The sequence below is a fragment of the Salvia hispanica genome, chromosome 2 (genome assembly GCF_029641045.1).
Source record: "Salvia hispanica isolate PSC_SH4W2 chromosome 2, Shi_PSC_v1, whole genome shotgun sequence".
Taxonomy (NCBI): Eukaryota; Viridiplantae; Streptophyta; class Magnoliopsida; order Lamiales; family Lamiaceae; genus Salvia; species Salvia hispanica.
Window position 1 is genome coordinate 21,417,741 of NC_142693.1, and position 16,112 is coordinate 21,433,852.

Sequence of the window (16,112 nt, forward strand, 5' to 3'; positions counted from 1 at the left end):
GCAGCCATATGAAGTTATGAACATTCAGTGTGAAACATGAAATTAGTCTCTTTGAGGAAAAAAAAAAGGTCAGTAATTTCGTTATCATGATCTCTCTCTTTTTTCCCCTTTTTGGAAAGTTATTTTATCTCGTGGCAAATCCAATGCCATAAAATCTCCACCAAGTGTCTAAATTCAAGCAAAGTTTGAGCACTTATTTAAGGGAATATGGAAAATTTGATTCCTTCCACATCTCTGAGGATTTCATTTTAGTTATCTTAAAAAAACTCATTTTGGATTATACAGCAATGGAGAGTTCAAGATTGTGTTGCTTTGCTACGCTTATCTTGATGAGCTTTTGCATTGATTTGTCGAAAAGTGGAAATGCGAACGTAGGAGTGATTCTTGATCTCGATACGCCTCTTGGGAAGATGTGCAAGGCTTGCATGACGATGGCAGTCGAGGATAGGAACTCCAACCGCGATCACAACACCACCGTGATGATCGTGCCTCACTTCAGGGACTCGAGGGGCGATGTCGTTGCTGCAGCTTCTGCTGGTGATGCTGTTATGCTATTCAACTTGTGATATTAAACAGTTTGGATTAAGGAAAAAAAAAGGACTAATTTTGTTTAGTTTTTTTTTTCCTTGCAGCTAACAATTTGGTGAAGAACGCGCGTGTGATGGCGATACTCGGGCCACAGAAGTCCACTCAGGCGGACCTCGTGATGGATATTGGCGACAGGGAGAGAGTTCCGGTCATATCTCCAGCAACGAGGCCGTCTTCTTCTCAAGTTAAAGCAATCGCAGCACTACTTAAAGCTTTTGGTTGGAGGGAAGTTGTGATTGTGTATGAAAATACCAAATTTGGGAGTGGATTATTACCACATTTGACAGCAAAGCTACAAGAAAACAATGTTGTTGTCTCAAACATGAGCTGTATATCACCTTATGCTGATGATGATCAAGTTCTTGATGAACTCTATGCCTTGAGGGGGATGCGGACGAGGGTCTTGATCGTGCACATGCCTCCAGATCTCGCGTCTCGCTTCTTCCAAATGGCGAAAGAAGTTGGGATGATGAGTGAAGGGTATGCTTGGTTGATTTCTGATCCGTTAACCAGTTTTCTGAGCTCTGTGGATTCGGTCGCTATTGAAGCGATGCAGGGTGTACTAGGCGTGAAGGCTTACGTTCCACGATCCGAGAAGTTTAGGCGATTCGCTAAGAGGCTTCATGCGGAGAATCCGGATATGGACAGAACAGAACTCAATGTTTTCGGATTGTGGGCTTATGACAGCATGACAGCCTTAGGACAAGCTATCGAGCGAGTTAAAGGAAATTCATCACTTGCTCGTGTGCTCAGAAACTTTGCCTCGAAAGGGTTGAGTGGCGATTTTAGCATAACCAACGGGGAGTTGCAGCCGTCTGCGTTTGAGGTAGTGAATGTGATTGGAAAAGTGGACAACACTGTTGGATTTTGGACTGAGAAATATGGGATTTCAAAGGATGTGAGGTTGGATGGTGATGAGGCGGTTTACTCAACGGAAAAGGAGAATCTTCGAGGCATCTTGTGGCCGGGGCAAACGAGCAACGTGCCTAAAGGTTGGGAGATTCCAGCAAGTGGGAAGAAGTTGAGAGTTGGAGTTCCTGTCAGAAAGGGATTCAATGAGTACATCAAGGTTGAAAGGAATCAAGAAACTAATGCTGTTGAAGCAACTGGTTTCTGCATTGATGTTTTTGAAGAAGTCATCAGATCATTGCCTTATCCTGTTCCATTTGAGTATATTCCTTTGGAGACCACGGATGCATGGAGTGTCGAATATTACGATGAACTCGTTTATCAAATATATCTCGATGTAAGCAAGCGTTGTTTAGTCATGATTTTTTTCCGTTGATCACATGTTCATTGAAGTACTTATCCTTGTGTCAATGACAGAGATACGATGCTGTTGTGGGAGACGTGACCATTTTAGCGAACAGAACAAAGTACGTCGATTTCACCGTCCCTTACACAGAATCAGGTATCGCCACTGTCGTCCCAATCAAGGGTAATGAGAGGAAGAGCGCTTGGATATTCATGAAACCTTTAACAACCGGCCTATGGCTGACCATTGGGGCATCTTTCGTCTTCATTGGATGTGTTGTGTGGGTTCTTGAGCATCGTGTAAATGAACATTTCCAAGGCCCACCTGGGAAGCAAGTCGGGATGATCTTCTGGTTCTCCTTCTCAACACTTGTTTATGCACATAGTAAGTGATACATATAGTCTTTACGGAGATGGAACATTTTAGAACTATCTTAAATATGAGAACCATCAGTTGGTAGTACAAAATATATCCGTATTGATATGTTTTGTGTTGCCAACTGATATCGGTCCCCAATACTTACTCAAATACCATATTTTGTCATGTCTTAACTAGTTTAAAGTTTTGAACTACTATTATGACAGGGGAGAAAGTGAAGAGCAACCTAACTAGATTTGTGGTGATTGTATGGGTGTTCGTGGTGCTTGTTTTGTCGTCGAGTTACACCGCAAACTTGGCATCCATGCTAACGATACAGCAGCTCAAGTCGACCGATATGATCAAGAAAAGCGATTACGTTGGCTTCCATACTGGCTTCTTGACCCGCGGATTCTCCAACGGTATAATACTAGGCGACTACAACTCCAGAAAGTATACCTCGTTTGAGGAATACGACGAGGCCTTGTCCAAAGGTAGCAAACATGGAGGCGTAGCCGCCATTGTTGATGAAATCGCGTATCTCAGGCTCTTCCTCAGCAAGTACTGCCACAAGTACACCATGATTGATCCGAAACACCTCAGGACTTCTGGTTTTGCATTTGTAAGTAGTCTGTCTTAGGCCCTTCTTGGTATAATGGAATGAAAACGCAAAGAAATTTTTGTTTCATTTCACATTTATTCCATTTCATCATACCAAGAAGGGCATTAGTACTTTGTCGCATACTCTCACTAAAATCTTACACGACAGGTGTTTAGAAAGGGTTCGCCACTAGTCCCCGATTTTTCAACAGTTATATTGAATCTCAAGGAGAATGGGAAGATCGATACAATCACAAGAAGATGGCTTGGGCCAGAAGGCTGCTCGGGTGATGGCTTGGAAAGCCTTGATTTGGATCGTTTTACGGGCTTATTTCTCATTGTAGGGCTAGCATCATCAACAGCTTTAGCAATATTCTTCTCCATATTTCTCTATCGGAATCAGCATATATTAGCCTCCCCGGGTTCGATCAAGGAAAAGCTTCGCGATCTTGCTAGAGAATTTATGGTTAAGGAAAAAGATGATACATCAAAGCATTCACAAACTAGTGGAGAAATGGCTTTAGCATAAGGTCCATCAATGCACAAGGAAGATTCATAGGTATTTGTTGAGTTTGTTTATGTTTCAACTCTGCAGTTGCTGGATTCATCAAGATTATGTTAAAATGCAACGGCTGCAGATATAGCACCCAATTTAATAGTAGTAGAAATGGAGAGGTGTATTCTTTTTCTTATTTTTTTTCCTTTGGAATTCTCTACTTTCTATGTATATTTTATTTATTTTAGTATATTTATCTAAAAATATCTTTATTTTTGTACCACAAAAGTCTTGATATTCTTAATTAGGAAAAAAACATTCAATCAAAATTAGGAATATGGGTGGGTAAAAGTATCGAAATACCAATATACTAACTTCTCGTATCGGAAAAAATATTGTAAACACTAAATTTTCGATAAGATATGATACGTTATTCAAATATTTTGGTAGGATTACCGTATAAACTTTCATATACCGCGGTATACTGTCGCATACTGACATTTTATTATATATGGTAAATTACAACACCGTACACATACCAACATCAATATAATATTTATATATTATCTAAATTTAAATATTATGTAATAGAATTTTCTAGAATTAGGTATTAGAATATCAGATAATTTTAGTAAAGTATAGAATTATCTAGAATATAGATATTATCTAAAAATATATCTGGATTTTTATAGAGAAAAATCTAAATTTAAAAATAAGGAAGCCTATAAATATGTGAATTGTATCATTTTGTACAAGATGAGAAGTTTGAAAATAAAATGTTATTTAGTTTGCGCATATCACCATCTCCTAATTCTACCAATTATTCTGTCATATATTTCCTACACATCATTACTCTTCCGACATATTTCTCATATTCCAACAATAAGTTTATAGGCATCCTTTGGAAGACCATGTTTCGTGCAATGGTATTCAGTGATGCCTTCTCACAATTCGGCATTTTTAAATAGGACCACAATGTTAATATTACATCCGTGTACTAAATTATATACAAAAAATAATTTATCGAGCAGGGGAGCTCACGTCCAATGGTATTCGCCTTTTCACAATTCGCCATTTTTAAATCGGATCACAATGTTAATTAATATTACATTCTTGTAATAAATTACATACAAAAAAATAATTTATCGAACATCAATTCGGGGAGCTCACGCTGCTTGTTGAGTATAGTGGGAGCTTAGTTTCACGTTGAAAATTAGCCTCAGTCTAATTTACATTATATTTAATGTCTTAAGATAATTTTAGATTGTTTTCTTTTAGCATTTCTTGAACTATTTTAGTTTTCAATGAATTTAGATGAACCATTGTCATTTAAAAATAGAATGTATATCATTATTCAATTCGTAATTCAGAGTGAAGACTAAAATTGGTCCTAAATTTATGGTTATTTTATAATTTTGGTCCAATATATTACGTTTTGAATTATTGCATCACATAATTTCAACTAGGATCACAATCAGACCAAAATAGATGGATCCGTTAAATATTGACAATCAACGTATTTTAATCATTTTGGTGATAATTTTTAATTATTTGAAAATAAAATTATTTATTCTAAATAAAATAAGATTCATTTTCTTCCTCTCATTTTAAGTGACGGTGAGTGAAAAACGAAGATCACTAGTTCTTGTTGTGACTCGAGTTCGTAATCTATGGAGCGTTCGACCTACAGAGAGGGTACGGGACCAGGTCCGGTGAGATTGGCGGGCGATGTGACCTTCGGCTCGTCTTGCAATTGCAAGAAACTTGCTTCGTCCCGAATCGTCAAAAGCCATGGCAAATCTAAAAGGGAGGCTCTACTTTGGTTTTGGGAGAAAAGAGTGCACTTTTTTTAAGTGGTGCTCACCAATCGAGCCAATTGAAGAAGACAGCGGTGTGGACATTGCCGAGGCTGGGCGAGACGGGTCTGCTGCAAGATAAATGGTGATGATGTGATTCTTGTTTCAGTTTCTCTGTTTGTGACGGCACAGAGTGTCAAGAGCATGATAATCGACTAACAATTTGAATATTTGTTCAAATCAATTTTGTTTTAGCACGTTGTCGATTTTATTGACTTAATATGTTGATTATTTCCAATTATATTTCAACAGTATCTTCAAATCTAACATAACACATACATTATCAGAAGAATAACGCATCATTTACATATTAAAGAGCATCGGACAAATCAAATTTTGTGTTTTATCGCAATCCCTTTCTAAAAATGAAAATGTTGTTCTATGTGTCTCCCGATACGTGTCCACTTTGACTCGACACACTTTTTAAGAAATATGCTCACAAAGGCAACACAATTGATTTCGGAGGATAGAATTGCAACAGAAGTGTAAAAGAAAGTGTGTTGAAAAATTAGTGACATGATGTCTTACTTTTATATATTAGTTTTATAATAGAATGTGAGTGAAATTGGATTAGCAGAATGTGTGGTCTATTACTAAAAATAGTAAAAGTGAAGTAAGATAATTAATATGGGACAGACCAAAATGAAAAACGGAAACATAATAATAGGAGATGGAGGGAGCACTATTTCTATTTTATTATCACTCATATCCCTAGTAATCAACTATACATTATTTTAGATTGTCCTACGGAAAGTGATTGATTTTTCTTCTATAAAGGAGTAACATTATAATTTTATTTTATTCTCTCATTATCTATCATATTCTTTTTTTCTTACATATTTAATTCTCTTCCTTTAACTCAATAAATATCATTTTCTTAAATTTTGTGTTGAAAAAATTTGATCTTTTGTAACATTATCTCTCAACATTTAACATATTCCTTTTGTCTCTCTATTTTTTTCCTTTTTGGGAGTCGCATTTTAAATGACACATTTCTAAAACTAGAAACATAAGTCTCTCTATTTTTTTCTCTTTTTTACTTTATTTTTTCCACTTAACTCATAAAACAACACTATTATATAAAATCCCGTATCAAAATAGAATTGCTTCACTTAGAGTGGAACGGAGGAAGTATAACAATATTGTAGAAATTATTATGCATGTAGAAAATACTCCCTCCGTCGCTTTGTAGTAGAGAAATTTCTTTTCAGCACGAGATTTAAGAAAAATTGTTTTAAATGAATTAAGTATAAATAGAATAAAGTAGAAATGAAAAAGATAGAGAGATAAAGAAAGAGTAAAGTATTTTTTTACCAAGAAAAAATAACTCAGCTATAATCAAACAATCCAAAAAGAAATACGACTCAACCAATATTGACTGAGACAGAATTATGCAAACCAAAAAAACGGATTATCGGAGGAAGAGAACATTATTTACCCCTCTAAAGAATATTATATTATTAAATTAAAACCTTAAATTTTAAAATAATAATATTACTCCTATATACGTACAAATATACAATAATATGATGAAAAATAGGCCAAAGTGGCATTGATTTTTGTAGGTGGCAGCCTTTGCCCCATTTGACTGCAACTTTCATAATCTTTATTATATCAACAATTGTTGCTTCTGTATTTTCCAATGTTGAACCTCACATGTCTTTGATATCTCCTTTTGCTTCAATCGACAAATACATACAAACACTATGCTAGACCCCAGCCTGTCGACTGTCCCTCCACATTCTTCATCCATTTTTGATTTTCCAATTATCTAATCTAATCTACTTTATTTATATAAGAGTATTATTCTTTTTCATGTGATTGCAAACATTTCTTATTAGTGATTGTGATGGAGGCACATGCCTAGATTGCATATTATATATGGTTCAAATCTATTCTAATTTTAACTCATTTTGGCATGTCAATACAACACAAAATGTGACCGTTACAAATGATGCTTTTTTTAAATAAAAATGTACAGTAATCTTTTTATAGATAATACTACCTCCGTCTCCCAAAATTTACTACACTTTGACCCGACACGGATTTTAAGAAATGTAATGGAAAGTGAGTTGAAAAAGTTGGTGGGATGTGGGTCCTATTTTTAAAGTATTAGTTTTATAATAAAATGTGAGTAAGAATGAGTTAATGGAATATGGGGCCCACTACCAAAAATGGTAAAAATGAAGTGTATTAAATTTTCAGGGACGGACCGAAATGGTAACATGTATCAAATTTTCAGGGACAGAGGTAGTATCATAGTACTAGTAGGAGTATTACGTACAAATTTTAGTAGTAGACCACATGAATTTTCATACAAAATTTATTAAATAAGAGATATACTTAATAAAAGTAGTTCGTAGCATTATTAGAGGAAAATAAATACAAGTGTTAATAGATAAATATTTTTTCAGTTCTACTATAATTATTCTTTCTTATTTTATTCTATATTTATTATAGTAATTTTTTTTAAAATCTCATGCTAAAAAAAATACCCCATGTGTTTCATATATCAATAGAAGTGATTCATTTCCTGCACTTGTTTTTCTATAATTTATTATTATTTTTTCTAAAATGAGTTTAGAAAATGAAACACCTCTGTTAAAATAGAACGCAGAGAGTATCTCACTTTGCGCCGGGATAGATGCTAATTTTAGTGAACGACACAGAATAGAAAGAATAAAAATAAATTTTCTCGACTGACATAATAGTATTAGCTATACAAAATCTTGTTCCAGAAAAATCACTTTAAATAAAATGGAAAGAATATTTAATTATTATGAGCAGATTGCACAAAACGATAGAAAAAACGGACAAAGAATCTGTTGTACCTGGCTAAGCTCATTATGAATTATATTTTCAAAAACAAAAACAAAATATATATATACAAACAATACATCCTAAAAGAAGATACCCTTCACATTACATCACAACACCCAAAATAGAAGATACAAATTCCATTAAAATTTATAAAAAAATAAAAATAAAATAAAATTGAGTATCATCATTCATCAAACCTAATTTCTTAAAATTCCAAAAAAAGATTTACAGACAGGAAACATGCCTTAGAAGCAAAACCACTGTGCACTAATTAATCCCACGCCAGCTCAGCTCAGCTCAGAAGCCGACACCAGCCGCGCCGACTCCCATCGCGTGCGGCTCCAGCTTCCTCACCGCGTTCTTCCAGAAGCACGACTCCGGCGCCAGCTTCCCCGCCGCCGTCCTCATCGGCTCCGACTTGCACCTCGTCAGCACGAACGGCTCGCACGCCGCCAGCTTCCGCTCTATCATCGACGCCATCGCCGCCGCCGCCGGCAGCGAGCACGACGACCTCGGCGGCTGCGGCTCGGCGCTCAAATTCGGCTTGGCTTTGGAATCGACGCTGAGCCGCCTCTTCACCACCGGCTCCCTCGCCGCCCTCCGCGGCCGCTCCGGCAGCCATTTCGTGAAGTCGGTGCTGCACACCCATGTCTCTCTAGAAACTTCCATCGATAGCTTCGGCTCGCACATCATCAGTAGCAAACATTCCGGCAATAACGCCTCCTCTTTCCCTTTCTTCTCCGCTTCTTTTTTCTCCTTATTTCCATCCTCATCCTCATCCTCATCCATGTCGTTGTTCAGTACAGCATTCAACTCTATTTCTTCGTTTTCTTCTTCTTCATCGTTCTCTTTAATTACAACACTAAACCCTTCCCTTTCGTGTTTTTCCTCGTCGTCGTTATCTTTTATTACATCACTAAATTCCATCTTTTCATGTTCTTCGCTTTCGCCTTCTCTGCTTTGAACTTCTTCATTGGGTTCAGTAACAGCAGAAAGAGGGCTTTCCTCGACTTGAGCAGTGCAGCAGCAGTCTTCATACTGTTCTGCATTTTCCTGGTCGAGGAGAGCCTCGAAAGACGACATATTCGACTCGACCTCTTCTTCGCTGCTGACGACGCCTTCCTTTAATTCATCCCCTTTCTCTTCCGATTCCGAAGCGTTTTCCCCAATTTCTTCAATTTCAACATTTCCTACCAAATGCAGCTTATCATTTTCGTCGTCGCCGTCTAAATCGTTTAAGCGGTTAGCGAGAGCTGCCATTTTCATTGGATCAGATCTGCACCGCATCAGCAAGAGCGCATTTGGCGGCGGAATGCAAATGCCGACCGCCGCCGTTTCCTCTTTCACCTCAAAATCCTCGAAAACGTGCCTTCTCGAAGCTCTAATCGAGACTCTCCTCTCTTCATTTCCTTCTTCGTCTCCGTCTCCGTCTCCGACCACGAGCTCGATCTCCCGCTCCGCCACGAGCCAGCGCGCGAGCACGGCCCCGCAGCCGTGCTCGCTCCGCTTATTCTCGCTCTTTTCCCTTGCTGGAGAGCAAGAGCTCCGGCAAGGGAAGAGGCAGCTGAATTCGGCGCCGAAGCTCCGCAAAGCCTCGCAGATCGAGATCGGGAGATGCACCCATCTCTGATTCCGATGACTCTCCTGTGGCGGCTGCGGCGGCGGCGGAGGGTCGATTTTTCTGAAACTGAGATCTTCGGCGGCGGCGCTACGGCGGCGGGAGAGGGAGCGGGAGGGGAGGGGTTGTAATTTCTTCTTCTTCTTCTTCTTGGATTTGACGCGGACTTGGCCGATGCAGGTGACTTTGGGGGAGGAGGGCTCGGGGTTGTCGAAGCCGCGCTTCTTGGGGGTGGGGAAGAAGGGGGAGGCGTGGCCGGATTTGAGGCTGCCGTTGGGGCGGAGGCGGCGGCTGAGGGAGGAGGAGAGGGCGGGGGGGCCGTCGCGGGCGGGGCGGGCGGGGCTGAGGAGGGATTTGGAGAGCTTCATAGAGGAAGAGGAGAAGGTGAGGAAATGGGGTCTGTCTGTGTCCATTTGCTCTACTAATTCTTGATTTTAGTGTGTGTTTTTTTTTTACTGCGCTAGTGTTTTGGTGGCGAATGGGTGTTGATGTAAAAGTTACGAATGGTGGGGGTAATGAGAGGGAGAGTGGGGAATGCTGATAAAGCTGTGTTTTGTATTTGTGGCGATCATGCAGTAGAAAGAGGTGGATTTACTTCACTTTCACTTGTATTATGGATTTATTACGTAAGAGCATATCCGATTCGGATGCTAAACAGGCCAGCAATAGGTCAGCCACTCTCTCCCTGCCACGTCAACAGCACTAAAAATCCACCTGCCATATCAGATTTAGGCCAGTCATAGGCCAGCCGCAATAAAAATAATTCAAAATATACTACATTTACGGAATTAAAATCACGATTAAATTACCAAATTAAATTTACGAGACATATACGGGAAAATTCATTAATTTTATTTAAATAAAAAAAGTAAATTAACTAAAAATCAAAAAAATTACATAATAAAAAAAATCTGGACTTCCACACACGAGCCACCGCCCCACTCTACTCCTCACTAATTTATTAAAAAAATACATTAAAAAATGTTAGTATGTCTTGAATCCGTTATAGTTTGCCGCTAGCCGAACGGGGGTCCCGACGGTATGACATGTTTCTGTTTTAGGTCTTAATTTTGTATTGGGCTAGTTGTTGTTGTCCATCGCTAGATGTTGCTCTTGTACAGAAATTTAGAGATAGAGAAAATCGCGTTTATATAGTTTTTCAAAAATTAAAAAAAAGAATTAAATTTTTTTTAAAAAAAGAATTAAAAAAAATTAAAAAATAGCACTGGTCGATCGCTGGCCGATCGGCACGCCACAATGTCGGCCTGCGCATCGGCCAGCCCACGCCGAAATTTTGGCCGATTTCCCGCTGGCCGCCTCCAATGGTTCGGCTAGCCGATCGGCCAACGCCGTGAATCGGCTAGCCGGTCGCTAGCCGACCATTGGAGATGCTCTAAAATTTCAATAAAATTGATGGAAATTTTGATATATAGGTTATAAACTTATATGTTGTTGATATTCGTCTCGTTTATAAGGATCGATATGGTGTTGGTGGTTTCTTCAAAGACAGAGACGATGTTATTTCAGTCGGTCTGACAAAATAGATGCCAGTGTGGCACACCTCAATCATAAACGAAACCTCGTCTACAAATGGCATATAGACCTGTGATGGAGCCAGGCATGTTACACGGATAATATTATACTTCCATAACCTAGTTATTGAGTAAAAATTTATCAAATATCTGGAAATTAATATTATTCTCATATTTAACTAATTACCCGATATCACAAGTGACATTTATTCCTTCTTGAGACATCACGCCTAAAATGAGTCTTTTTTTTTGGATAAATATATCGTAGCACAATTACTCTCTTTTACTTTATTCATTCTTCTACTTTATCCTCTTTTTACTAGTCTGCTTTATTCATTCTCTACTTTATTCTATAAATATCATTTTTATAAATTTTGCATCTAAAAAAAAATTTTATTTATGGCTGGACCGATGAAGTACATAACAATTACCCATGTGAAAATTGCAGAATTGTTAGGGGAGAGGCTCAATGGACTCGACCCCCACCATGTAGCCACGCCCCTGCCAACTGACATTCGAAGATTGCTAACAATGGCGTATGTGTTAATAGTCGATCACAATCTCCAAGCCCAATTCCAATGAGATTTAATTGAAGTAACATGATCGTGTTGTGGTCTTATCATGTATTATTAGAATTTGTTCTATGAGTGTGACAAATGATTCGAATGCACTAACGAGGACATAAATATCCAATTGCGATGATAAACAAATACTCTAGTTATTGATGCCTTGTTCCCTTTGTCCGCTATTTATAGTCTCATTTTAATTCAGTACGAGTTTTAAGAAATTATTGACTTTGTAAAAAGAATGAAGAAATAAATTAATAAAATGTGGACCTTATTTTAATATATTGGTTTACAACAGAATGTGAGTATAATAATCTAGTTGAATGATGAATCTGCTTATCTAAACTAAAAAAAATAAAAATAAAATGAAACTTTAAATTACGGATATTTCAGAATAATATGACATTTTTTCACAGAGTGAGTCTTCGTCCTAAATTAATTGACATTTTTTTTGTATGAAACTTAACAAATTAGTGTTTAATAATTAAAGTTAAAGAGATAAGTAATAAAATGTGAAAAATAAGAAAAAAAAACTGCAGCTGCCTAAAACTACGATTTAAGAGCATTCCCAATGGAGGTGGCGAATTCTCGGCGATAAATCGCCGGTTATCGCCGAATTATCGCCGGCCATTGTGGCGAAGTCGGCGATAATTCGGCGATAATGTTGCCGTTGCTTCGCCGAGTGGCGTTCTAACGCCGGATTATCGCCGAGCGATCGCCGGCCACTGTGGCGACGCTCGGCGATAATCGGCGATAATTAAAATTTTTTTTTTTTTTTTTTGAACCCAACGGCTATTTTACATTCCACCCCTATAAATATTTCCTCCACTTCCTCCATTCATCACCCACAATCTTCATTCTCTCCATTTTCAATCTCTTCTCCCAATCTTCAATTTTCATCAAAATTATGAGCTTTTGGAAGAAAAGTTCCCGATCGGGTAAGGATAAGGGTAAGGGGAAAGAGTCGAGTTCACAAATTCCCAACACGGATGAAGCAAACGAGCAGTGGATGCAGTCGTTGTTGGCGATGGGTTCTCCTCCCGGCCAACTTCCATACGGGGGTCCGTCTCCTTTGCAGACTCCTCCGGCGCGGAGACTTTCTCCGTACTTCAACTCTGCCGGCAGAATGCCCTTTCCAGCCGACGATGTGTATCGGCCCCAGTTCGACACCCCCGGATCAACCCCAGGCGACCAAGAATCTCAGGCCGCGACACTGAGCGCGGAGGACTTCGAGGTGGAAGAAACGCCCACCGAGCCGCCTTCTAGGAGCGGGAGGGGGAAGGCGCCGGCGTCGTCGGCTGCGACTGATACGGGTTCCGATGAGAGGCCGAAGCGGGTAAGGACTACTTACACTCTGCAAGAGTCCGAGCTGATAGCCGACTGCTGGGCGGACACGTCACAGGACGCGGAGCGCAGCAACTACCAGACTGAGATCATATTCTGGGAGCGGATTGCCGCGAAGTACAGGAGCCACAAGACTGCCTCAATGAAGGACCATGGCAGCGAGGCGATCCGTCGGCATTGGGAGCGCCTCATGAGGGACTGCGGGCACTTCAACGGTATTTATTCTAACTTGATGACTCACATGACGAGTGGCCAGAACGAGCACATGGTCCGAGATGAGGCCATCCGGATGTATAGTAGCCAGTACTTGTCGACGAAGGGCTTCAAGTATTGGAACATCTACGATAAGCTGAAGGATCTCCCCAAATTCCGGACGGGAATGCACGACGCGCTGCACGGGAAATCGGTGCGCTCGCGACTTAGCGTTTCGGAGAGCGAGGGGAGCGCGGCCCACATCGACTTGAGTGGGGATGGTCCGCACGAGCGCCCGGAGGGAGTGAAGAAGGCGAAGGGGAGGCGGAAGGGGAAGGGCGCAACGTCGGAAGTCGCGTCGGAATCCGTCATCGACTTAGAAAAAGCCACTTATTCGAGCAATGTCGCCAATCTGACCCAGATGTACACGCTGTACTTCACCGGCGGCGGGACCCCTGAAGAAAAGGCGGCCCTCTGGAAATGCATCCAACACCTGCAGAGTACGCTGGGGCTCGATCCCGACGCCCCTCCGGCCCCTCCGTCTTAGATTTTTTTTTTTTAAATCTTTGTTTATTTGCGTTTTTTATTTGTAGTTTTTTTTTTCTCGTTGTATTATATTTTCCAATGATTAATACAACGATGAATTGTTCATTATTAGTCTATTTATTAAATACATTTGTAGGGAAAATTAAATAATATAAAAAATAATGATGTAAAAATGAAATGTTGAGTTAGGGAGAAATAAGGGAGAAATAAGGGAGAAACCAATGTAGCACTTGGCTAAAAACTGGGGATAAATTTTGGTGCTGATGTGGCGCTGATGTGGCAGGAGTTAGGGAGAAATAAGGGAGTTTTTAGGGAACTCCATTGGGAGTGCTCTAACTATATTAAATAGATAGAATAACAATTTATATGGTCAAAAGATAATAATGACAGTTGCGATAATTTAATTGGAAGGAAAGGCTTTATTGCCAAAACAATGCACATGGGCAGTTGAAAGTGACGAGGTGAGCAAGAAGAGTCCAAGAAGTCACGTGACACGAGTCTATTAACCATGAACTAATTTCGGACAAGGACGAATCTATCAATCCCACGCTCCTTTCCATTCTTGCATGCCACAGCCCAGCTACGGACTGCTGAATTCATCGTCACGCGCTTCGTGACGCGAGTTGGTCTCCCCCTCTCTCAAAACATAAAGCCGCTATGATGAAACCAGCCCCTACCGCACGGACCATAGAAAGCCGCGCAGCATCAGCGCGTGAACGGCTACAGATTAATTTGAAAATGATTACATTAATTTATTAAAAATCAGAAAATGTGGTTAAATTTGTAGCAGTCCCTCAATTTTAAAAATTGTTAAGTTGATATCTTTAGCGATTATTCTATGGTGAAGTATTTAAGTCTTTACGCGTAGTATATTGTAGTATATTGTTGGTGTGGCGCATACGTGTCTCAAATTCATAAGAGATTCAAGGATCAAAACCCAAAGTTTAGTTGTTACATCAAGTATGATTTCACCCGATTCAAGGTGCGGGGGTCAATTGCGGTAAATGTTAAATTCATGATTTTTTTTTGATAGTTGATATTTAAGCTGTAAACTTTTTGATCAATAGTTATGTACACTTTCCTACGTATTCTACTAGTAACGGATTCAGAATACAAAATGTGTGGAATGAAACACCATAAAAAGGTTGGTGTTGGTGTCGGAATGCAGGAGGGATGCGATGGACATCACTCACAATGGATAAGAGAGGAAGAACGGAAGCAATTCAAGCAAACTTCAAATTTAAATTGGTTGGGACAGAAACTGTCCTACCATGAGAGTTTGCACCAGTCTTAAAGTCGAATTTAATGAAATTTTTCGATACTTATATACTAGAGATGGAATCGGTCTCCCTTTGAATTTGGAGCCCACCTGAAATGGTCATTGTGTCCAACTGTTAATTTTTAATGCAATGGTCGTAGCATTTGGATGTGACACAAAAGGTGCCAATTGTGGTTAAGAATGGATTGGAGACACTATTAAAGATGATAAGTAAAATGATAGTGGTGGGTCAATGTGATTACTTTGTACGAGTTTGACCATATTGATACACAACATGACAAATTAGAGAATCCAATTAAAGTGAAAATAATACTAAAGAAAAAAAGACCTTTTTTTTCCTTTTTGTGAGACCATCTCCTAATAATCTGCGCCAAAAGATCCATCCATGCAAACATGGAGTATTATTTTATATTTCGTCCATTTTACTTCCGGGTAATGATAAACAATCAAATTTTGTACAACCAAAATAAGGTAATATTAATATTTGATGTATTAATTATATATTAAAATCATAAATATAGTAAGTGGATAAGTTAAAAAGACTTATTAGCATTTAACCTCATTTTTATTTTTATATTTGAATTTTCTTTCTATTATTTTTAAATTTTGAATTAAAGTATGCACTAAATAAAATTAATGGTTCCAAAAAATTAAAAAAATATATACATAAATCATAAATATATGACCATAATATTATACACTTTCCATGTACTATATATGTATCCATATATTTTAATAAAATGCATAAATAAACCTATTTTTATACAAATAAACTAGTTTTTGGTTGTACAAAATTTGGTTACATAGATTTGTTGTTTCCTAAAACATACTCAATTTACTTTTGGACTTATCTAACAAAAATCTCCTTCATTAATTATGAGCAACGATAGATCTCTAGTTCTCGTAGAAGTAAGGTAGGTTTGTGTGAAGAATTAATATTTCCAACTAGGATTGAGTTAATCTTTACAATGGAGAATGTGTACAAGGCAACTAAGTTAAAATTAGACAATATTCCTATAGAAGAGTAGGTCTCCAATGATCACATTCTAAGCAAGAGTGCATG

General features: G+C 38.7%; 2 protein-coding genes across 2 annotated transcripts; one reads left to right on the plus strand and one right to left on the minus strand.

Annotated features, from left to right (window-relative positions):
* The first annotated feature begins 213 nt into the window (after nt 1-213).
* LOC125202748 (glutamate receptor 2.7-like) lies at nt 214-3,578 on the plus strand. The gene is made up of 5 exons (XM_048101196.2): nt 214-537; nt 633-1,834; nt 1,915-2,227; nt 2,428-2,822; nt 2,970-3,578. Exons 1-5 carry the CDS (start codon nt 288-290, stop codon nt 3,327-3,329), a joined length of 2,520 nt encoding a protein of 839 aa, XP_047957153.2. The 5' UTR covers nt 214-287; the 3' UTR covers nt 3,330-3,578.
* Nucleotides 3,579-8,050: 4,472 nt separating this feature from the next.
* Nucleotides 8,051-10,065, minus strand: LOC148931792 (uncharacterized). Its single transcript, XM_089063440.1, has one exon. The coding sequence runs from the start codon at nt 10,001-10,003 to the stop codon at nt 8,270-8,272; it is 1,734 nt and encodes a 577-aa protein (XP_088919566.1). The 5' UTR covers nt 10,004-10,065; the 3' UTR covers nt 8,051-8,269.
* Between the last annotated feature and the right edge of the window lie 6,047 nt (nt 10,066-16,112).

Coding starts and splice junctions, on each gene's coding strand:
- LOC125202748 (XM_048101196.2), top strand. CDS start 288: ATGGAGAGTTCAAGATTGTGTTGCTTTGCTACGCTTATCTTGATGAGC. Junction 538..632: donor CGTTGCTGCAGCTTCTGCTG/GTGATGCTGTTA, acceptor TTTTCCTTGCAG/CTAACAATTTGGTGAAGAAC. Junction 2,823..2,969: donor GGACTTCTGGTTTTGCATTT/GTAAGTAGTCTG, acceptor CTTACACGACAG/GTGTTTAGAAAGGGTTCGCC.
- LOC148931792 (XM_089063440.1), bottom strand. CDS start 10,003: ATGGACACAGACAGACCCCATTTCCTCACCTTCTCCTCTTCCTCTATG.